The sequence below is a fragment of the Ceratotherium simum genome, chromosome 3, assembly GCF_057802395.1.
Source record: "Ceratotherium simum simum isolate JZ-2026a chromosome 3, ASM5780239v1, whole genome shotgun sequence".
Classification (NCBI taxonomy): domain Eukaryota; kingdom Metazoa; phylum Chordata; class Mammalia; order Perissodactyla; family Rhinocerotidae; genus Ceratotherium; species Ceratotherium simum.
In genome coordinates, this window is record NC_141902.1 from 94,280,873 (window position 1) to 94,304,618 (window position 23,746).

Below are 23,746 nucleotides of genomic sequence, written 5' to 3' on the forward strand. Positions count from 1 at the left end.
TAATCTGTCTTGATTTCCTTTCCTGGGAATAAGGGGTATCTCTGGCAGCACAAGTTAGGCTTCTGTCTTGGATATGGTTGAAGAGCAAATGCTAGAATGGAGGCCTCTTGGGTTGTTAAGAATGTCCAGAGACCTTCCCCTTGAATTCAGCCATGCTGTTCAGACAGCTTTTTCCCTGGGCAGAAGCCATCTTGCCTAAATGAACTTGGGGAATGGAAACTGGCCTTCAGTGCCCTCAAAGGCTGCTTTTTAGTGCCCTAACCTGATATCCTATCTGAGACTGCCTCAGGTCTCTGGAGCTGAGGTGCAGGAGTATGGGGACATGGTGGAATGCCCCATCTGCCCAGATCCTCAGAGGGGACAGTGTAGGCATGGGAGAGCTCTGCTGAATGCCTTGAGACCTCAGAGTGTTTCTTCTGGAGAAACCCTGTAAGTCCTGAGGATAGTCATCCCAAGATCTGGAAACTCCCCCCCATAATAAGGGCTCTTTGGTTTTCAGAGAATACATGAATATAAGTATCTTCTGAGACCTGTTGAAGGGAGGGGGCTTGAAGAGAGACATGATCCTTGCCTTAAGGAATTGTCTAATGAACTGTGGGGACTAGACTTACACCAGACCATAAGTGCAGAGAGGATGTGATGAACAGTTAACTGCAGTGGGTTCCCAGGGAAGGAGAGTGGGGTGGTCTGCAATCACTAGGGAAGGTATCTGGGAAGAGGCCAGATTGGTTGGCAGCATGCATAGGATTTATTACTGGAAATACCATAGTAGAAAAACATCAAATAGAATTTTTTAAAATATAAAAGAATGCCCGTAATATCCCCAGGTAGAAAGAAATTAGATAGTTGAAGGAGAGGAAGGAAGACATTCTGGGAAGGACAGATAGCATGAAGCAAAGGTAAGGTGGTGGGCTAGACAAGGAATGCAAAACCTGCCTGTCCTAATCTTCATGCCTGGAGGTTTAAAGCTTCTCAACACTCTTCCTTCTCTTCTGTGTCTTGTGTTCTGCTTTGGTTTGTTTAGCATTAACTGTAACGTCATTCAGGCTTGGGGATGAAACGGAAAGGGGAGAGAACTAACATTTATTGAATATCAGCTTCTAGTAGTGCTGGGTTAGATAATTCAGACTAACTTTCCTGCTGAGGACAGCTAGTAAGTCTGGGAAAAATATAAAAATGTCTGCTTGAAGGCATTGGAGAGTTAACAAAGTGAAGAATTACTGGCCCAAGATCTGGGAGGAGATGGAAATCCAGAATGGTGAGCCCAACATCTGGCACAGCTTTTGTCCTGGGGTTGTTTGATACTCCAAAAGAGGAGAATGAGAGACTCAGCAGGGTTTTAGACAGTCTCATGGGATTAAGGAGACAAAAATTAGAGTCCATGATCTCAAGAGTGGTAGCCCTGGGCAACCCCCTGGTCTTTGGATTGGGACCCTGAAAGTTTGCATCCTAGGAGTAAGGGAACCAGGGGTAAATTACGCTTATAGGGATTGAGGCTTAATTCTGAGTTACCTAAGTGGTTACAAAATATCTCAATCCCTGAAGTTAGATTAAGGTGATTCAAGATACCTGGTGCCCCAAAGAAAAGAAGCAAAGAAAAATCATCTGGAGGACGATAGCATCATTTTAAGCCTCAAATTGTTTTTGAAAAGTGTTTAAAATATAATATTTGGCACCCAAATGAAGATAAGCAGGCACACAAAGAGAAGAAAACATGAAAAAGAACTAGCAAAAACAGCAGACAGTATAATTGTGTCCACAGTGAGTTCCAACTTTTGGAATTATCAGACATGAACTATAAAACTAAAACTATACTTCCTATATTCAAGAAGGTAAAAAGACAAGATTGAAAATTTCAGCAGAGAACTAGAAACTATAAAATGTGGCAAAGACTTGAAAATGAACCAACTAGAAATCCAGAGCCAAAAAATACAATAACTAATATTAAGTTAGTTATTATGGTAATGGCAGTTCCATTTCTGGATGAGATGGAGTAAACACACTCCACCCTGTATATCCCATTGAATGCAGCTAAAAACTTGGGCAAAATGCATGGTGCAGCTATTTGATGACTTTTGATAAGCAAAGAGTAACAGACAGATTGGAGAAGAAGACTAGAATTCAAAATACCACTGAACTAGCAGTGTTTACCTTTTTTTTTTTTTTTCCTAGCATTCCCTGGCCTGGTCTTAATGCAATCAGAAACTCAGAAATAAGCATCACCATGGACAGAGTGAGTCCCAGAAGAAGCCCTCTAGATCAGGCTTGAGAAATAGGAAAGGGCTCCCCTGGTAGTGACAGTACTGGCAGCAGAGGCCACAGGTATCTAAAACTTTGAGGGAAGGGAACCATTCAGAGGAGCTGTGGTCCCAAGAGGGTAGAATGAACCCTGGTTGCTTTTTTTCTCTTTTGAGTATCTTCCTTGGCCCAGGACACAGGCTTATGTGTGGAAGTATGTGACACTGAGGGGTAAATGAAGCCTCAGCTCTCTGGCCGGAGGACTGAAAAAGGGAGCCCTACAGACCCAGAAAGTACAAGGGAGATCATAGAGAGGGAGAAGGTTGGGAAAATGACTTCATAAGCTGTTTATAAATTCCTGAGCTTATTCCCAAGCTGTTCATGCCTGGATCTGGTTCTGAACAGCATATCAAAAACTTTGAGAATGAAACTAAGAGACCATCATCCAGGTCTCAGACTTGACACTGGGTGGCACACCCACAGGACAGATCTGAATAGCACTGCAAAGTCTTTGAAAATAGAACTGACATTGAAACCACAACCTCAGAAGGCTGAATGGAACTTGCAGCCTGAACACAACCAAGTAGATTATCTGCTAAGACAAAAATATTAACATTCTCCATAGGATTTGTACAAGAACCTGAGTCTCATTCAAAGTGTCCAGGATACAATAAAAATTACTTGGCACATGAAAAATCAAGAAAATATCACCTTGCATGGGAAAAGACAGTTAAAGAATGCCATTGTCAACATGGCAGAGATGTTGGAATTATCTAACTTTAAAGCATCTACTATGAAAATTTGACAAGTAAGAGTAAACACTCTGGAGATAAATGGAAAGATAGAACATTTTGACAGAGCAATACAAGATATAAAGAACAAAATGTTCATTTTAGAACTGAAAAATACAATAGCTGAAATAAAAAGACTTGCTGGTTGGGCATAATAGCAGAATGAAGATGACCAGAAAAAGTCAGTGAACTTGAAGATAGATCAATAGAAATTATTCAGTCTGAAAGACACAGAGAAAAAAAGATAGGAAAAAGAAATGAACAGAGCCTCAGGGACTTGTGGTGCAATATTGAAATGTCTAGCATTTGTGTCATTGGAAACCCAGAAGGAGAGGAGAAAGAGCATGGTGCAGAAAAAATATATAAAGAAATTGTGGCTGAAAACTTCCCAAATTTGACAAAAGACACAAACCTACAGATCAAGAAGTTCAACAAACCCCAAATAAGATATGCCCACAGAATTCCATGGCAAGAAACATTATAATCAAATTGCTGAAAACTAAAGACAACAAAAGTTCTTGAAAGTAGTCAGAGAAAAACAATGCATGATTTATAGTGGAACAATGATTCAAATGACTGCAAATTTCTCATCAGAAACAATGGAGGTCAAAAGGAAGTGGAATAATATTTTGTAACTGCTGAAAGAAAAGAGCTTTCAATCTATATTATGCATTCAGCAAAAGTATCTTTTAGTATAGAAGATAAAAACATTCCAAGATAAAGGAAAACTAAGAGAATACATGGCTAGCAGATCTGTTCTAAAAGAATTGCTAAAGTAAGTTTTTCAGAAAGAAGGGAAATTATATCAGAAGGAAACTTGTAAATCAGGATTGAAGGAAAAGCAAAAGAAATGGTAAATATCTGGGTAAACATAATAGATTATTCTTTTCCTCTTGAATTCTTTAAAATATTTTTGAAGGTAAAAAGTACAAATTATAACAGTGTCTGCTGGAGTTTTTACTGTATGTAAATGTAATATATAAGAAAACTACAACATAAAGGGGGAGAGGGTAAAGGGATCTATGTGGTGGTAAGTTTACTACATTTCAGTTGAAGTGGTAAAATATTGACTCTAGACTGTGGGAAGTTAAGTATGTATATTGTAAGCCCTAGAGCAACAATTAAAATGCTATGCAAAGAAATATAGTAAAAATTACAAAATATAAATTAAAATAGAATACTAAAAGAGGAAGACAGGAAAGGGGAAACAGAGGAAGGAAAAACAGAGGGAACAAATAAAATAATTGACCTAAATCCAAACATATAAATAATTATATAAAATATAAGTGGTCTAAACACACTAAGTAGAAGACAGAGATTGTGAGAATCTCTGTGTGGGAAAAAACATTCCCAGCTCTATGCTTTTTATAAGAAATTGACTTCAATTATGATGATATAGGTAGGTTAAAAGTAAAATAATGGAAAATATATAATATTCAAAACTAATCAATTTAAAACCAGAGTGACCATATTAATATCAGACAAAGTAGACGTCAGAGCAAAGAAAATTACCAGGGAAAAATAGCAAATTACATAATGATAAAAGAGTCAATTCAAGAAAACATAAATGAAAACGTTTGCCCCTAACAACAGAGCTTCGTAATACATGGAACGAAAACTGGTAGAACTGAAAGGAGAAACAGACAAATCAGCAACTATAGCTGGAGACTTTAACACTCCTCTTTCAGTCATCAATTGAACTAGTAGACAAAAGATCAGCAAAGACAGAAAAGAACTGAGCAGCGTTATCAACCAACTGGGTCTAACAGACACGTAGAATACTCCATGGAACAACAGCAGCATACTCATCCTTTTCAAGTGCATATAAAACGTTCACCAAAATAGATCATATCCTGGTTCATAAATAAACCTTAACAGATATAAAATAATTGAAATCATACAAAGTATGTTCTCTGACCAAAATGGAATTAAACTAGAAATCAATGACGGAAAGATAATAGGAAAATTTCCAAACGCTTTTAAATTAAACGACACACTTTTATGGGTCAAAGAGAAGAGTCTTTTTTTTTTTTTCTTTTGTGAGGAAGATTGGCCCTGGGCTAACATCTGCCAATCCTCCTCTTTTTGTTGAGGAAGACTGGCTCTGGGCTAACATCCATGCCCATCTTCCTCCACTTTATATGGGATGCCGCCACAGCATGGCTTGACAAGCAGTGCGTCGGTGGGCGCCTGGGATCTGAACCGGCGAACTCCGGGCCGCCACAGTGGAGCGCGCGCACTTAACCGCTTGCACCACCGGGCCAGCCCCCTTAAAGAGAAGAGTCTTAAGGGCAATTGGAAAATATTTTTAACTGAATGAAAGTGAAGTGAAAATACAACATATCAAAAGTTTGGATGCTGCTAAATCAATGCATTGAGAAAAATTTATGGCATTAAATGTTCATATTAGAAAAGAAGAACGGTCTGAAATCAATGAGGTAACTTCCCGTGTTGGGAAACTAGAAAAGGAGGAGCAAAATAAATCCAAAGCAAGCAGAAGGAAGGAAATAATAAAGAAAAGAGCAGAAAACAATCAAATTAAAAACAGAAAAACTACAGAGAAAATAAATTAACCTGAAATCTGGTTATTTGAAAAGATCAATAACATTGATAAACCTCTAGCAAGACTCACAAAGAAAAAAACAAGGAGGGAAGACACAAATTACCAGTATTAAGAATGAAAGACGTTGGGCCGGCGCCATGGCTTAGCGGTTAAGTGCGTGCGCTCTGCTGCTGGCTGCTGGGGTTTGGATCCTGGGCGCGCACTGACACGCCGCTTCTCCAGCCATGCTGAGGCCGCGTCCCACATACTGCAAGGATGTGCAGCTGTGACATACAACTATCTGCTGGGGCTTTGTGGGGGAAAGTAAATAAATAAATAAAATCATAAAAAAGAAAAAAAAAGAATGAAAGACGGGCTGGATTGTGGTAATCATTTCACAGTATGTTGGTATGTCAAAATATCAGGTTGTACACCTTAAATATATTTGTCAATTATACCTCAATAAAGCTTTTTAAAAAAGAATTAAAGAGGATATCACTAGAGACCCTGCGATCCTTAAAAGGATAATGAATGACCACTATGAAAAACTGTACACATAAATTCAACAACTTAGATGAAATAGACCAGTTCTTTAAAAACCACAAACTACTAAAACTCATGCAAAAATGAAATAAGATGGATAACCCTTTAACTGTTACAGAAATTGAATTTGTGGTTAAAAATCTTTCAAAAAAAGAAATCTTTAGGGTGAAATGGTTTCACTGGCAATTCCACCAAACATTTAAAGATAATGAAGCCTCAGTATCAGCCCTGGGTCTGGGTGTCAGGGGAAGGAGATTCCGAGTCCTTGACACTGCCCTGCCCTATCCCTGTTAAGCTCCTGGTTTTGTCCCCTGCCTCCCCAAACCAGCGCTCCAGAGCTATGCCCTCTTAGAAAGTTACAACCCATGGTACTTGTCATTCAGTAGTTCATTCCTGTGAACCTCCTATGTGCTTGGGCCTGGGAAGGATGCCAAGGTGAATCAGACTGGGTCCTTAATCTTAGAATTTATGGGAAAGGCAGGATGGCAAATTATACCTATTAATGTTCTTTGAAGTGAAAAACCTCACAGAGAACCAGCTGGGTTCACCTCTGCTCACACAATTTTATTTTTAAGATATACATGAAATTCCTTCCCATATCTCCACACAGTTCCAGATGTAGACACACACACACACACACAGAGACACATTCACACATGGTAGTTTAGAGAGGTCAGCCTTTGTACAAGTGTATGGAAAGTACTCAATCAATCATTCACCATATAGTTATTAGGCACCAACTCTAACCCTGGGCCTGTGCTGGGTCCTCTTTGGAGGGGGAGAATTCACAGATTAGCAGGTCACACATGCATGAAACAAATAACTACCACACAGAATGTATAATGATAGAATTAGTACAGTTGCCAGGGGTGCATAGGGTAGGAAGCCACTAACATTTTTTGGGAGGTGGAGGAGGGAACTCAGAAGTCTTCAAAGAAGAGAAGAAACTTGAGTGAGGTCTTCACGGTTGAGAAGGAGTCCTCCAGGTGAGCAAGGAGAAGGCTGAGAATGTCCAGCAGGGAAAAAAACAAAGTGGTTATAAAATAGCACAATAGTCACTACAGTAAGTTAGTGTTGTTGGGTGGAGGGACCCAAGGGGTGAGCCTGGAGAGATAGACCTGGGACCCTTGCGGAAGGCTGGGCCTCAGTGATCACACAAGGTTTTATTTACTTATTTATTTTCATATTTAGTTGAATTTTGTTAAGTATGTGTCATATACACATGGTATAAAATTTTTAAAGTATAAAAGGTATATAGAGAATATTGTCTCCCTCATTTTCCCACCCCCACCACCCAGTTCCTCTTCCTGAAGTCAGCTGCCAGAACTGATTTCTAGGACATCCTTCCAGAACTATATTCTGTGCATTTACAATATGTGTGTATATATATTTTCCACACAAAGGTTGCATACTGTATTATACTTTCTATCCTCACCTTGCTTTTTTACTTGGATATTTATTTTATTTATCCAGAATATGGATGTACCATAATTCATTGGATCAGTTCTGTGTTGATGGAATTTAGGTAACTTCTAGTCTTTTGCTATTATAAACTATGCTGCAATGACTATCCTTGTATATAAGTCCATTTGCTCATGAAAGTATATCTATAGGATAAATTCCTAGGAATGGAATTGTTGGGTCAAAGAGTATGAATATTTTTCGTTTTACTAGATAATGCCAAATTGCTGTCCAGAGAGGCTGTGCTGGTGCCTGTGGCCCCATACCCTCACTGACACAGAGTGTTCTTAAACTTCTGGCTCTTTTAAGCTAGGGCTTTGGTTTTATCCTGTAAGTGATGATAAGTCACTGAGAAGTTTTTGAGCCTGGGAGTGTCATAATCAGATTTGTGTTTTGGAGAGATCACTTAGGGTGCAGTGAGGATAAGAGGATAGCAGAGGCAAAGAAGTCATGGAAACCAATGAGAAGGAGGCTCTCCAGGAGTCCAGGCAAGACAGAGTGGTTGGCAGCTTGGTTTAGGTAGTTGGCGGTGGAGACAGAGAGAAGGGAATGGATATGAGATACTGAGGAAGTAGGTTCAATAGGACTCAGGGAATGATCAAGCTGGGGAAGACGGGGAGTGAAGATAGCTTTAGTCTAAAGTTCTGTTCTCATGAGCCTTGTGTGCAAAGTCAATGTTTTCTTTGTAAACTTATAGATCTCATATCCATATCAATATTTCCTAAGCCTAGAATACCAGGAGTTAAAAGAAAGTTCTAACATGTTACTAATCACTGTTTATTGGCTACAAGGAGTTTTTGTCTATTAGGATCTTACCGGTTGTCAGAGAAGTGAGAGGAGCGTTTTTATTAAAATTCTTCGGTCAGTCAGACATGTATTTGATGGCTCCTGATATTCACCAAACTCTTATTTTTCCCATATTCGTACCATTCATTCAAAATTGCATGTTCAGTAAAGTAACTTTAAATTCTATACTTAATTTAAAAATAGTTTAATTATATATATGTTCAAGTCTTTTATTATGTGATCTGTTTGCTTTGGTTTTGTGTGTGGTTCTTCTGATACTCAGTAATATTTGTATGTAGTAATTTATAATTTAAAATTTATATAACACCGTTAATTATTTTTTCTGTTGAATCAGTGTCTGTTAATTTTTTATGATCAGCAATGATAAAATGTTTCCACTTCCTCTCTACCAAAGTTTTATTTCTAAGTGATTATGGTTGTATAATTAAATATCCTGTATTTCTGTTACCTGGTTTTTCAGCTTTGAGTAATGTCTTTGGTTCCTGGCTCATGTAGCAGGTGATACAGTTGAGGAATTTACTCCACTTGTCACCTTCTTCTCCTTCCCCTTGTGTACTAGTTGTATTGTTTCTGCATTGTCAGGGCATAAAACGTTGGCATTCTGACCTGCCCCTCTAAACTCCTTTGGTTTTAGTCTTGGTTCTATGGTTAAATCCGTATTTAATAGCTTACCCTCAGTTCTTCTTCTTTTTTTTTTTTCCAATTTGTGTGTTTTATTCCCACAAGGCAGCCTGGGATGGGGGGCACCGAGTCTCAGACCTGCTCACCATCAGTTCTTTTGCTGTGGTTTCCCTAATCACCTTTTGGTTGACCAAAGTTTGTTCTTTGGTAGTTTCCTCAAGCAGGCTCATGGGAGCAGTATTCCTTAAGACCTTGTGTGTTCAAAACAATTTTCTTAGCATAGCAATTTTTGGGAAGTTTCTTTAGGAGTATATTTTTGCTGGTGTTTTCGGAGATCTGCTCCACTGGGCTGTTCCATTCTCCTCTCCCTGTCCCGCTGGACATCTCCCTGATATGTCTTCTGCTTGATTTCTGCCCAATCTGCCATGATCCTACAGCTTCTGTATGTGGAGTTTGTGGACTCATCACCCTAGGATGAGTCCTTTATCTAGTAGCTGTGCTTTGCTGGCATATTCTGAGGCCTGCTGAGCAGTTTCACCATTTTTTCCCCCATACAGCTTTTGTTCCTGCTCAACCACCCAGTGTTCCATCTATCTGCTTTCGGCAGCCCTTACCCTTTTTTTTTTTTTTGAGACTGTATGTTTTATTTGCCTCCAGTTTCACTAATAATGGAGTTTGTTTTGTTTGTTTCACGTTTACTTTGTTGGTTTTGTTTATATCCAGGAGGAAAAGAGGCATATTTCTGTCTTATGCAGTATGTTTAGACAGGAAGTCCTTTAATTATTTTTACATGGGTGGCATTATAGAATAACAGCAAAGAACGTGAGATTGGAAGCGAGATACACCTGGCTTCTAAACTAAACTCTACCACTTACTATCTGATAATGGACAAATCACTTCTGTTCTTTGCCTGTCAGTGTTCTTATCTCTAAAATGAAGATAATTCTCATAACTGTTTCATATTGTTATGACGAGTAAGTGAGCTCATATGTATATAATAAATAGGGGCCTAGCATAGAGCTTTGCAAATAGTGGATGCTTAAAAGGATAACATTATAATGTTTCACTGATTTCCTGGCATAGGTGCCATTCGTAATTACTTTAATCCTCTCTGTCTGGATGGCATCACGTTATACCACTCACTCCACGTGAATGGTGGATGCTGTCACTGAGGCCTTTGTCAGGAGACCCTTCAGCACTCTCCCGCTTCACCCATAATTCTCTACAGGGCAGTTAGTGTTACAAGAGAGGGACAGATCGATTGCTCAGAAGCTCTGGAGAGAGGACACTCTCCTCCAAGTGGCAAGGGTGATGGTTGGGATAACATATGAGCACGGTCTTTCAGGAAAGGCGGGATTTCTTCAGGGAGAGTGGGAAGGGCCAGAGCTAGACCTGGATTCTGGTATTCCCTGGTCTAGATTCTAGGATCGGGGATTGGGATGGGTAGGCTTGACACTTTGTCACATGTCCTTTGCCTCCCTACCCTTAGCAAGCCTGAGGAGTCAGGTGGCAGGATTCCCATCGGGGCAGTTCTGGATGAGGTCAGAGGAGGCTGGGATTCCAGATTGGAAAGATACCCTAAGGCACATGTAGTTAAGTTCTTGCTTTTGTCCACGTGTCCTCAGGTCCTGGAGTCCCAGGCAACCGTGGCTCCTACCATACCAGGCAGCAACAGCGCCGAGATAGTCTCTGCTGGTTGCAGCTCCTCCAGAAGTGAGGGCGTCATTGAGCCCATGGATACAGAAACCCAGGAGGACAGGAGAACATCCACCAACCAGAAAACTGGAGGCAAGAAGAATACAGAGGCTGATGGGAAGATGCAGGTGGATGGGAGGACACAGGGAGACAGAACACAAAAAGCCCAGAGGACACAGGCAGATAGGAAGACACAGGTTGACGTTGTGACGCAAGAACATGAGAGGCCAGAGTCAGACAGGAGTTCCCAGGAAAATGTGGTGGCACAGGGAAGGGTGGAGATGCAGGCAGATGAGAGGACACAGGAAGATGGAAGGATACAGGAAGACAAGGGGGAACAGTCAGAGGGGAGCATACCCACAGCCCTGAAAGGTCAGTCAGATGAGTCCAGGACCAGCCACAGCCCGCGATTCAGAGCCACTGCACTCCCTTCAGAGGGTCCAAGGGCTCCTCAGATTATTGAATGTTTGGAGCAGACCCCAGAAGGGTCCTCTGTCCCAGAAAAACCTGGTTTCATGCCCAGATCTGAGGAGGCAGCAGTAACAACCTCTGGGAACCATGAGAAAACAGTGGTGGGTCCCCTGGCAGGAGGCCTCACGCTCCCAGCACAGCTGGCTCCTGAGGGTAGTTTGGAGCCGATGGGAGGAGAGAGATGTCAAGGGGTGGAACGGTCAGGTCCACTCAAGGACAAGGCAGAGGATGGCCTCTTCCAGTGCCCCCAGGAGGAGCAGCCGGGGGAAGTGCTGTCTGTGGATCTGGGTGGCTGTCCTCCTGCGGGCCTGAGCCCAGAGGTGCCCCCTCTGCCCTCTCTTCCTGAGACTGGCCTGACCAATAGCTCACGGGAGGGGCTGCCCAGCATCCCGACTTCCCAGCACCTGAGTGCAGCTGCCTTCCTGCCCTCTGGGGACCAGGCTTTGCTGAGTTCTGCACCCCCGCTGCACCTGGGGCACGGGACCCCCACCCAGAGTCACCCCCCAGAAACCATGGCAGCCAGCAGTGAGGGGGCCTGTGCCAACGTGCCAGATGTGGAAGGGAAGACCCCAGGCCCCCAGAGCTGTGACCCTGGCCTCATAGATTCCCTGAAGAACTACTTGCTTCTGCTGCTAAAGCTGTCCAGCACACAGACGAGTGGAGGGGGCACAGAGCCCCAGGGGGGATCTGCCACTGGGGGTCCAGCGCCCTCGTCCGCTCTGGTCCCCACCGTGGAAGTGGCCGGTCTGAGTCCCCGGACGTCAAGGCGCATCCTGGAGCGCGTGGAAAACAACCATCTGGTGCAGAGTGCGCAGACCCTGCTGCTGAGCCCCTGTACCTCCCGCCGCCTCACCGGCCTCCTAGACCGTGAGGTGCAGGCTGGCCATCAGGCCCTGGCTGCTGCCCGGGGCCCTGGCCCCAGTCCCCTCACTGTCCCTGCCATTGTGGTAGGCGAGGAGGAGGGCCCTGGGCTGGCCTCAGAAGGCTCCAGTGAAGGCGAGGGAGTGGCTTCGCTTGAGAGGCCTGGCCTCCTGGGGACCTCCCAGGAGAGCAGCGTGGGTGGTTTGCAGGGGGAGGCAGGTGGGCAGGCAGCCTCTGGGCAGGGACCTCTCTCAGCAGAGAGCAGAGTCCTGGAACCCTTCCAGGAAGAGGAGGTCCCAGGGGAGGCTCTGACAAGTCTCCCTGCAGCTACCCCTGAGGAACTGGCTCTAGGGGCCCGGAGAAAGAGATATCTCCCTAAGGTCAGAGCAGCAGGAGATGGGGAGGCAACTAAGCCTGAAGAAAGGGAGAGCCCCACAGTTTCCCCCCGGGGGCCCAGGAAAGGCCTCGCACCTGGGTCCCCGGGGACTCCAGGGTGGGAGAAGCGCTCCCCTACCCAGGGCAGAAAGGCAGGCATGTTAGAGGTGCCACAGGCAGAGGAGGAGCCTGCAGCAGGAGACCTGGGCTCCAGCCCCAAGGCCAGTGGTCTGGACGCAGAGCTGGCCCTGGATGAAGGCAAGCAAGATACTCCGGCCAAGCCAAGGAAAGCCAAAGACCTGCTCAAAGGTGAGCAGTGGGGAGGGCTGCCCACAAGAGGACACTGCTGCAGCTGCTAGGGGTTTACAGAGGACCTTCTGAGGGTATTCTCATGTAACGGTCTCACAGGCTTTGGAATCAGAAGGGCTTACTTCTTGTCCTGGCTCTGCCACTGGAAGTTGGTAATAGTACCAACTTTGTGACACCGTGAGGGTTAAATGGGATAGAATAAATCAAGTACTTAGCAAAGGGCCTGGTTTCAATAGCATTCTAGCTCTGTCATCAGCATCATCACCATAATCCCCTCTTTGCAGACTCTTCCACGAGTGCAGAGTGGTAAGGAGAGGATTCAAATGCAGGTTCCTAGAGTTAGGGACCTAGAATGAGACTGAAGGTCCTCTCCTACCTGCTGTCTGCATCCTTGGCTCTCTGAGGCTCTCTGGGCCTGGGGTGGGGGTACAGAAGTGGGTTCTTTCTAGTTAAGATGTGTGCTTTGGAGTCAGGGCAAAAGCCTCCGAGATACAGGTGGGACGCAGCTGGGGACCGTGAAGTAGTGGGTTTGTGTGGAGACATGAATCCTGTTTTCTCTCAGTCTGTTCACCAAGGACACCCAGGGAAGCAGGAGTAGGGCCAGAGAGGGTGCAAGATGGAGGGGAGGTGGCTTGTCCCTCTTACCTGGGCCCCTGCTCCCAGCCCCACAGGTGATCCGGAAGATTCGGGTGGAGCAGTTTCCTGATGCCTCTGGCAGCCTGAAGCTCTGGTGCCAGTTTTTCAACATTCTTAGTGACTCAGTCTTGACATGGGCCAAGGATCAGCACCCAGTGGGCGAGGTGGGCAGGAGGTAAGCCAGCTGTATCCCACATCCACCTGACCTGGCTCCCTAATGACAGCAATGATAATGTTGGGCATTGTCTCAGTACTTTGAGTCTCTTGCCTCATTTAATCCTCACCATAACCCAAGAGGGAGATTCCAGTATTCCCCTAGTAGAGAGGAGAAAATTTTAAGGCTTAGAGGTATTAAGTCACTTGCCCAAAGTCACACAGCTAGTGAATGTCAGGACTGCAAACCAGACCTGTGTGATCCAGGACCAGCTCTTGACCTCAGTACCTCTCACCACCTGCACCCAAGCTCTCAGAGCCAGGGTTCATGGCAGCCTCTGAGAGCCGGGTCTGAGGAGCCTCTGGCCCTGGGCTGTGCCATGGTGATGGCCCTCACGGGAGGGGTCTCCACTCTCTGCAGTGCAGGGGATGAGGGGCCGGCAGCCTTGGCCATTGTGCAGGCATCCCCCATAGACTGCGGCGTGTATCGATGTACCATCCGCAACGAGCATGGCTCAGCCTCCACTGACTTCTGCCTCAGCCCCGAGGGTGAGTGTGTCCCCAGGGTCTCTGCCCAGCCTGGCTCCTGAGGGAGGGCAACACTCATTTTGCAGAGATGGTGCTCTCAGGGCAGACCAGCCTGAGGACATCTGCTTTCTCTTCTTTTCCTCCACATAGTGTTGTCAGGATTCATCTCCAGAGAAGAAGGTGAAGGTATGGTGCCCCTCTGCAGGAGGAGTGGGTGGGCCTTCATCCCTTCTGCCACCTGCAGGGAGGACCTTCTTTAAGGATTTGGAATCTGTTCCACATGCCTTGTTTACCCCCATGTACAGCTACCTTTTGCCTCCTAGTTTAGGATATGGCTTGGGGGGGAGGATGGAGGAGAATTGCTATTGCAGAAGGTTGTGGGGAAGAAGGGGCTAAGGGGGGCCATTCCACAAGGAGTTAATTGAGCCTTGTGCCCTTTGTCCATGTCAGAGCCCTTGATCAAGGGCAGGACTGGCAACCAGGGCTCATCTTATCTTGCCAGCTCCCTTCCCAGAGTTTCTCCTAGTGCTCTGTGGACTCCTGTATTAGATTCACATAGGGAGCCTGCTAGAAATGTAGTTTCTTGAGCCCTACTGCAGATATCCTTAATTACAACTCCTGGGGAAGGACCTAGGAAAAGGGCATTTTCAGTCTGCTCCCTGGAGATTGTGATATACCACAAAGTCTGATAAGCATTTTAAAGGCCCAAACATTAGAGGAAGAGTCTGTACTGCTCTTGCAAGAGACACACTAAGGATTTGGGCTGTGAAGGCAGCTGGTGATGGAAAGATTTCTAGAGCTTCATTTGCCAACCAGTGCATTAATTCCTTCATTCGTTCACTCGTTTACTCTCTCATTCATTCAGCTAGCGCCGATTGTTCAGTTATCAAATCAAATTTAACCAATATCAAATATAACCTCACACCTAAAAACTTAGTAATAATTCTTTAAAATCATCAGATATCCAATCAGATTTCCCCAATTACCCAATAAAGTGTTGGTTTATTTGAATTAGGAACCACTCATTGCTTCTGGCTGATATATCTCTTATGTCTCTCTAATAGAGAATGCTTCTTCCTCCTTCACTTGTTTTCCTTCCTTACCATTTATTGTTGAAATCACTTGATGTGTAGAATTTCTTACATTCTAGGTTTTGTTGATTATATCACCATTTAACTTGTTCCTCCATTCATGTGCTTATTCTAAACTGGTAATCAGATTGAGGGGCTTGGTCAAATTCAGGTGCAATTTTTTAATTTTTTTGGCAAGAATGCTTCACAGATGTGCTGTGTATTTCCTTTCACATCCTATCTGGAGGCACATAATGTCTGATTGTTTTACTTTTAGTAATGTTAAGATTTATCACTGGATTCACTCGGGTTTTCTGCCTGATCCATCCCTTTTCAAAGTTGAAAAACTATATCTGACACAACCCCTCTCCTTTTCTATGAGTTTTAGCAGTCACCGATTATTGCCCAAATCTATTATTTCATTAGGATTTGCAACATGGTGTATTTTAGTTCTATCATTTCTTCTTCATTCATTAGTTGGAGTTTTTCTGTCAAGAGGAAATGGTTGTTTGGTTACCCTGAGTTGGTGCCCTAGCATCCTCCCAAGGTCACTGGTGGGGTTTATTTTTTGGTCCATTAAAATTATGAATGTGTGGATTAACATATTTGATACATTCAATACATTGCAGAAATTATTCTTTTGTTGATAAGATTGTCTGATTTTGGCCAGTGGAAGCCCCTTCAGGAGGTTGGCTCCTGTGTCCTGTGTCCTGATGAGCCTCTGGTCATTTTTTTTTTTTTTTTTGAGGAAGATCAGCCCTGAGCTAACATCTGCCAATCCTCCTCTTTCCGCTGAGGAAGACTGACCCTGGGCTAACACCTGTGCCCATCTTCCTCCACTTTATATGGGACACCGCCACAGCATGGCTTGACAAGCGGTGCACTGGTGCGCGCCCGGGATCCGAATCCGGGCCACCAGCAGTGGAGCATGCGCACTTAACTGCTATGCCATGGGGCCAGCCCCCCTCTGGTCATTTTTGATAGCTTCTTTGCTTTCTGGTCTGATAAGATGTTTCAGGTCCATCCAGTGTACTTCTTGCCCTAGACCTGGAATCAAACATTTCTCTAGGGAGCTCTGCTTCCTTTTAGTGGGAAATGGTGTTCAGTGATCACAGTTTGAGCACTAGGGGTGCTCACTGCTACTGGATTAGTCCTGCAAACTTTGTGTTTCAGTCAAACATATGGTTGAGATAGAGTCCTTTATTCATTTGATCAAAACATCTAATTCTAAAACAGAGTAATTTTGGTATTTTGTATTGATTGCCGCTTCCACAGAAAACCCCTGCCTTCCACAGACACTGACTGAGTCCTTACAATGTGATAGGCACACTTGAGCACTGTTAAATGACAGAGGTTGTATCAGATACAGTTTCTGCCCTCAGGAGCTCACAATCCGGTAGGGACCCACAATGTATACCCAAAGAGCATAATGGACAGACAGCACACCAGGGTGGCGAGGTGGGAGATGGTTCTGGCGTTTTCCTGCGCTACAGACCCCACATCAGTCAGGCAGGAGCGTCTAGTTTTCCACATTTTTCCTGTTCCCCTTCAGTTGGAGAAGAGATTGAGATGACCCCCATGGTGTTTGCTAAGGGTCTGGCTGACTCTGGCTGCTGGGGGGACAAGCTCTTTGGGCGCCTGGTGAGTGAGGAGCTACAAGGGGGTGGACATGGGTTTGGCCTTCGGAAGGCCTCCCAGGCCAAGGTCATCTACGGGCTGGAACCCATCTTCGAGTCAGGCCGCACATGCATCATCAAGGTGTCCAGCCTGCTTATGTTTGGACCCAGCAGTGAGACTTCTCTCCTGGGCAGAAACTACGACGTCACCATTCAGGTACTACGTCCCATCCCCATGCCCCATCCTTCTACTCTCTCACCTTCTCCCCGTTCCCAGACTGGGTCCTGTTGGGAAGCCCAATATGGAAGCAGAAGCCGTCTCAGTCTCAACCTTATGAGCCTCCTGGAATGGACCTTGAGGAGACCCTGAGACATAGCTCAGGCTACGTCTTTGGGGCCATAGTTTTTAAACTATATTTTTGCAGCAGAAACCTTTTCTGCTGCCCTCAAACATATCTTGCACAGAAGCTTTATATATGCCATAAAAGGGGAGTGACTGTGGGAGAGGTAGATGGTCTGTGCTCTCCACAGCATGGCCCCTGGAGCACTGCCACCTGTCACTAGGGCTCCAGGAACCACAGTTTGGAAACCACTTTGAAAACAAGTCCAAAGCCTCTTGTTTTACAAACAAGAAAAATGAAGTGCTGAGTAGGGAGCCAGGGAAGAGTGAACCCCACCTCCTCCAGGCCTGGAATCCTCCCTGCAGTCCCCCAGCAGATGGCCCTCCCACTTAGAGCTAGTCATGATAGAGAACATGGGAGCTTCCTTGCTGATCAAATTTGGTTCTCTTTAATCCACAGGGGTGCAAGATCCAGAACATGAGTCGGGAGTACTGCAAAATCTTTGCGGCTGAAGCCCGGGCTGCGCCTGGCTTTGGAGAAGTGCCTGAGTAAGTGCACAGGGAGGGGGTACATATAGTGCGCAGACCTGTTGACTTGAGCTTCTACAAAGAACAGTGATTTCGTACCTCCCAGGGGCGTCCTGAGTTATGGCCCTGTGCAAATGGGCTAACCCCAGGCTCAGCTCAATGGTCCCACAAAATCTAGAAGTAAAAACCTCAAGATTCACTGCCCACTTTAGAAAAGCCTCTGCTCCTGTCATCAGTCTCCTCCCATTCACCCTAATTCCCACCCCTTCTCCCGGTTTTTGCTGATTGCAGTGTTTAGGCATAGCAAATTCTGGCCTCTCTGAAGGTAGTGGGGTAGGCTAAGCTTCTAGGCAAACTGGTCTGGACTCTCCTATGGTAGGCAGGCAGGGTCAGTGTGGGTTTTTGTAGGAGTCAGCTATAAATGGTAATTGTTTCCATTTTGAGACCTGAACTCTCTTGAATATTGGGGTCTCACTGGCATTGAGCCACAGTCTGGTTGAATCCTCTCTAGGGGTGTTCCTTTCTGTTTGACACATACTGGTCTCGGTCCCTCACCCAAGCACAGATTCCCCCTGGGGTCACAGCACTGTTCTAATCCCACTGACCTCAGAGAATGGACAGGACTCTGAAGCCAATGGCCTCCATTTCCTTTCTTGAACTCAGGATGGAGCTCCTCTCTCCTGCTGGCGTTCAGTCGCGGAGCTGAGAATTCCATTCTTGGAAGGGCCTTCATTTTAGATCTAAGAGTATAGAATTGGGATGGAGGGAGGAGCTCTCTGGGGCCGTACTTCCTGCTCACTGCAGGGCAAAACTATGTTTAGGATCATCCCACTGTATCTGATCTACCGGCCTGCAAACAATATCCCATATGCCACCCTGGAGGAGGACCTGGGCAAGCCCCTGGAGTCTTACTGTTCCCGGGAATGGGGCTGTGCTGCGGTTCCAGCAGCATCTAGCAGCTCTGAGGCCATGCAGAAATGCCAGACCTTCCAGCACTGGCTGTACCTGTGGACAAATGGCAGCTTCCTTGTCACAGATTTGGCAGGTATGAGGGTGTGAGGGTGAGCATATGCATGCATATGAGAGCATGCAGAGGGGCAGAGCGTGCTGCTTGTTGACTAGTCTACAATACACTTTGTCTTTATTCTCCTTTGCTTTTCACAATAACCTTGTAAAGTAGATTGGACAGGGACCATTTTGTATGCAACCGCCCCCCTCCCCACCCACCAATATATACCAGGCCTCATGTAGCTTAGTCTATAACTGCAGCTGCATTTAAAGGGATGCACTCCAGGCTCCACTTAAAATTAAAAAGGAATTTATTTTAAAGAACACTACGTGGGATCTAATCAAAACCCACAACCACCTTTTCAAAATCTGGCTTCCTCCCTTCCCTGCAACTCTGCTCTGGACTTTCTCACTCTCCATATTTTCCCAACTCTTTCTTCCATCCTAGCACACATAGCTTTATTATCCCTTCCTTCTGTCCCTCCCTCCCTCCCTTCCTCCTCCTCTTCCATCTTTGTTAGCTTTTTATTATGTAAACCAACTTAGTCTCTCTGGCTTCTTTTTAGTTTTGTTTCTATTTCTCCCGTTTCTCAGACGCTTCCCAACAGAGGAAGGCCAGCAAGTGTGAATCCTTCCTTCTCTGACCGGTCCTCTCCAGGCCTACTCTCCTTAACCAGGACTGGGCAGGGGCAAGGAAAAGATAAAGTTTTCTCTTTAAAAAAGTGGGAGGAGAGGGATGCTGGGAATATCACACATCATTGCATCTTGTCCCTGATGTAAATAAGGGAGGAAATCAAGGGCCAGAGATAGAAAACTGGCTCAAATGTGCTTTTCTTTGGGGTTAGACTGTCCAGTAAATATTATATATATCACTCCATCATTAAGCCATTATCATTCACTCTATTTATTCATAAATTTACCCTTACTAAATATTGGAAAGATAAAAAGGTGAGTTAGGAATAGTCTTTGTCTTCAATAAGCTGTGATAAGTATACCAATTTCTACAATGGGATGATAACTTGATATAGTAGAAAGACTGGGGAATCAAAGAAATTTGATGTAAGTTTAAGTCTCATTGTTTTCTATCTGGGTCTCTGTTTTACAGAGAAGAAAACTGAAACTCAGACAGGTTAGGTCATTTATTTTTTTTAATTTTTTTGTGAGGAGATCAGCCCTGAGCTAACATATGCCAATCCTCCTCCTCTTTTTTTGCTGAGGAAGACTGGCCCCGGGCTAACATCCGTGCCCATCTTCCTCCACTTTATATGGGATGCCGCCACAGCATGGCTTGCCAAGCAGTGCGTTGGTGCGCGCCCAGGATCCGAACCGGCGGACCCTGGGCCGCCGCAGCGGAGCGTGTGCACTTAACCACTTGCGCCACAGGGCCGGCCCCAGGTTAGGTCATTTAATTTCTCTGAGCTTCAGTTTCCTTTCCCTCTCTAGGAATAATATCTGCCTACCTATCTCTCAGACTTGTTATGAGGGTTTCATGAGACTGTATTTGTGAAAGCCTTCTGCAAACTAAAATTCTGTGCAAGTGTGAGAGATCATCATTATTATAATGCAAAACGAAATGTGATAAATGCTGAAAGAGAAATTATAAAGAAATTAATATTTATTGCATAACTACTGTGTTTCAGACACTAAATGAGTCTCATGTGGCCCTACTCATAATGTGATCTTCCCAACACCCCTGCAAGGTGGGCAGTTTTATCCCCACTTTTACATTGAGGATTAGTGACTTGAGATAGTGACTTGCCAAGATCACACAGCTTGAAAGTGACAGAGCTGAAATGTAAATCCAGGTCTGTCTGATTCTTAAGCCCACATGTGCCTCTCTGTCGTACAGTGGTCTCAGCCCTAGAACAACGCAACTGGACAGTTTGAAGATGGGGAAAGAGGGCCACAAGTCTAACACATGTGTGCTGAGATGCTGGGATGGACTGGCCAGGGTGGAGGGACTTTTCCTCTGTCACCGTTTTGCCTCGCTCTGTTCTTCCAAGGCTGTCTTAACCTGGAAGACCGCCTTGGCTGCCTGGAGTGCTTGCTTGCTGCCTTCCTAAGTACGCAGAACCAGGTCTCATCCAGTGTTAGATTTCTGCTGCTCTGGCCCTGATTTGCCTTCCCATTCCCACCTTCTCTCTCTTGCCCAGGTAGGCTAATCTGTTAAGAGGAAGGCGGAAGTTTTAGCTCAAAGCCAGAGGCCAGCCCAGTGTGTGACCTAATCTCATCTAGTAGAGGCAGGATTGCGCAGCTGGAAGAGTTTTGGATCTAGGAGTAAGAAAAATTGAACTTCTCCTCTGACTCACAGTGGCTGTTGCACAGTCAGTGCTCCATTCATTAAATGAATGAATAAATCTGACTTTGCTTTAGTCACTTAACTCTGAGCCTGTCTCCTCACCTGTAAAAATGGGAATATTATTACTACTAATAATACACAGATACCCACACTGCCTGAGAGACAGGCTGGTGGCGATGACTCAGTGAGAGGGTACCTGAAGATGTACCCTGAAACCTGGCAGGTTCCCGTCTAAAGGGATATCCATCTTGGAGACGTGGGTGCCCTAGAGCCAGCCCAGGCTGCCATCAACTCCCAACTTCCTCTCTTTTCAGGCGTTGACTGGAAGATGACTGATGTGCAGATTGCTACCAAACTGCGAGGGTGAGTGGTTCTCAGGGACAGAGTGCCTTCTGAGAGTCTTCTCAGGGTGTAAAATGTCAAAGTTCTTCTGCTCTCTATCCCTGAGGTGCTGGGCCTGTGGCCAAATGGTCCCAGTTGCACCCATGGCCATGTAGTAACAACCTAGGGGCCACTGATCCCCTGACCTCAGGTCTGGACCAGCAGCTATTGACGCCCACACACAGGATCACCTGCAATCCTGGGCTCTCAGTGTACCTGCTCCTCTTCCTTCTCACTTGAGACAGCTCATCACGATGCTGATGAGCATGGGCCCTTTGACTAGAGGGATGACCTGGAGTCTGCTCTACTTTATATTAAAGAAGCAGATCATCCTCACACCAGTTAATGTCCCACTTGATGAATTCCATGTGCCAGGGTGTAATGAGGCTTGAGGTTAGAATTGAGGTTTTGGATGCTGCCACCCAAGGTAGCACCCAGGTAGACTCCTCAGCATCCCCAGGTAGGGTAGGATGTACCCTGGGCACAACACCCTGCCCACTCTCCCTCTGGATGGGACTTTCACGCAGCTTCTACTGTTTGACTGCAGATACCAAGGCCTCAAGGAGAGCTGTTTCCCTGCTCTGCTGGACCAGTTTGCCTCCTCCCACCAGTGCAACACCTTCTGTGAGATGCTGGGGCTAAAACCCCTCAAGGGCCCTGAGGCTGCCCACCCCCAAGCCAAGGCCAAAGGTTCCAAAAGTCCATCTGCCGGCAGGAAGGGTCCCCAGCTGAGTCCTCAGCCCCAGAAGAAAGGCCTCCCCAGTCCCCAGGGCACCCGGAAGAATGCCCCAAGCTCCAAGGCCACCCCTCAGGCCTCAGAGGCAGTTGCCACCCAATTATTGGGACAGCCTCCCATCCAGGAGAGGGGCTCCAAGGCCCAGGGCATGCGGTAGCCCCCACAGGAGGCTGGGGGCCTCCACCCAGCAGTAGACCAACAAGGAAGCAGTTGGAACCAATGGAGATTTTCCCAATACGGAACTAACCAGAGAAGGTGCACTGAAGAGGTACCACTGGGGGCCTCACTGAGCAGCCTCTCCTCAGTCAGCTCCTCATCAGACGGCTTTGGGGCGTGGGACACAGCCCAGTGGCCTCTCCTGGTGCCATCATCACCCAGGGCTCCCAGGCCCCACCTCGAAGTGCCTGGCGGCCTACGCCCTCTTTGAAGTTTACACTGGCCACTGCTGGAGGCTCCCCTGAGTCCTCTACATGAGTTTTGCACCCCAACCCCTTGCCCCAGCCAAACCCTGCCATGAATGTTGTACTCTGGGGGCATGCAGGCCAGCAGTTACCCTCTTCCATCTGCTTGGCCCTGATCTCTCCCTGTCTTCAGGGCTCCAGACTTCCTCTGCTATGTCTGGCCTGGTGACTCTCAGGGTATCTTCTCCTTCCAGCTACTTTGCCTCGTCCATCCCAGCTTATCCTGTAACTAATCTGCCTCTGAGCCCAGATGGTGCTCAGGGCCCTTCCAGGCCTGTCATTCTTGTGCAGTGGTCTTTGGCGATGTGTGTTCATGCTCTTCCTTCCCCCATCACTCAGGCACTCACTCACCTGCTTCCCATGCTCCCTTGTACCCCACCCCCACCCCATCCCCCATCCCTGGCCTCGAGCCCAACTGCAGCCCGCTGCCTGCCCTTCACTGGCTCTCTGTTCCCTTCCCAAGGGCTTCCCTAGTCTGATACGGCACACAACCCACCAGTACCCCGGTGAGGAGCAGACCTTCTGGCCTCTCCGTCTACCCCAGTACATTCTTCCGCTACTTCTCCCAGGCCCTCTGCCCGTGAGATGAGAGCTGGCATGAGGGTTGTGTCAGCAGCTGTGGCCAGAGGGAAGCTGTTGACTTTGAGGGACCTTGTGCTCCATACTGGAAGGAGGTGGGGTCACAGTGAATTTCCCATCCCCTCTTGACCAGGGATAGAGGGCTGGGACTCTTCTCCATGAGGGAGTATGCATGGGAGTTCTAAGGAGGATGCAATCTATCCACACGCTGGGGTGGAGTGGTATCTCTGTGCCTGGGAATTGGGACCCCTGCCCTCAACCATTAGCTCTTGATCCTGAGGCTCCAGCTCTGGGGCCTCATATATGGGCTGCCAAGGAATTGCTGTGCTTGGCTTAGCACCCTGGGTCCTTCCTGAGAGCCCCTCCTTGAGGCCTGGGATGTGTGTGTCTGGAGCTAGCCTGCTCCCCTTGAAATGCAATAAAGGCAGCAACTCTGTATCCTGCTCACCCTCATCTGGTGTGGTTGTAGGTATATGGGGTCAGGGTCCCCTCTTCCCAGGCGGGTTCTCTGAGGGTGTCCTACAGTCCCTGGGCCCCCTGGAAAAATGAATCCATGTTTTGGCTCCTGGATTAGCATTCAGTCTCAGCTTTCTGTGGCCACAGCCAGACAACTGTGTTTCTTGTACAACTGGGCTGGTGGCTTTTACCCCTTAGGAGGGTATCTGGGGACTTGGGCCCTTGGAATTGCTCCTTCATT

General features: G+C 46.2%; 1 protein-coding gene across 6 annotated transcripts in view; it reads left to right on the forward strand.

The window, feature by feature from the left end:
* Positions 1-23,502, forward strand: part of ALPK3 (alpha kinase 3) — a 48,985-nt gene extending 25,483 nt beyond the window's left edge. For 5 of the 6 annotated variants that reach the window (XM_087428995.1, XM_087428996.1, XM_014788676.2 and 2 more), the window contains 9 exons: positions 10,629-12,714; positions 13,378-13,525; positions 13,925-14,052; positions 14,182-14,217; positions 16,654-16,934; positions 17,518-17,606; positions 18,407-18,630; positions 21,207-21,255; positions 21,821-23,502. In XM_087428995.1, the coding sequence (XP_087285121.1) occupies positions 10,629-12,714; positions 13,378-13,525; positions 13,925-14,052; positions 14,182-14,217; positions 16,654-16,934; positions 17,518-17,606; positions 18,407-18,630; positions 21,207-21,255; positions 21,821-22,166 (3,387 nt within the window). In that variant the 3' untranslated portion in view covers positions 22,167-23,502. The remainder of the gene's footprint in view (positions 1-10,628; positions 12,715-13,377; positions 13,526-13,924; positions 14,053-14,181; positions 14,218-16,653; positions 16,935-17,517; positions 17,607-18,406; positions 18,631-21,206; positions 21,256-21,820) is intronic. The other variant, XM_087428999.1, reaches the window with a different exon arrangement.
* The last annotated feature ends 244 nt before the right edge of the window (positions 23,503-23,746 follow it).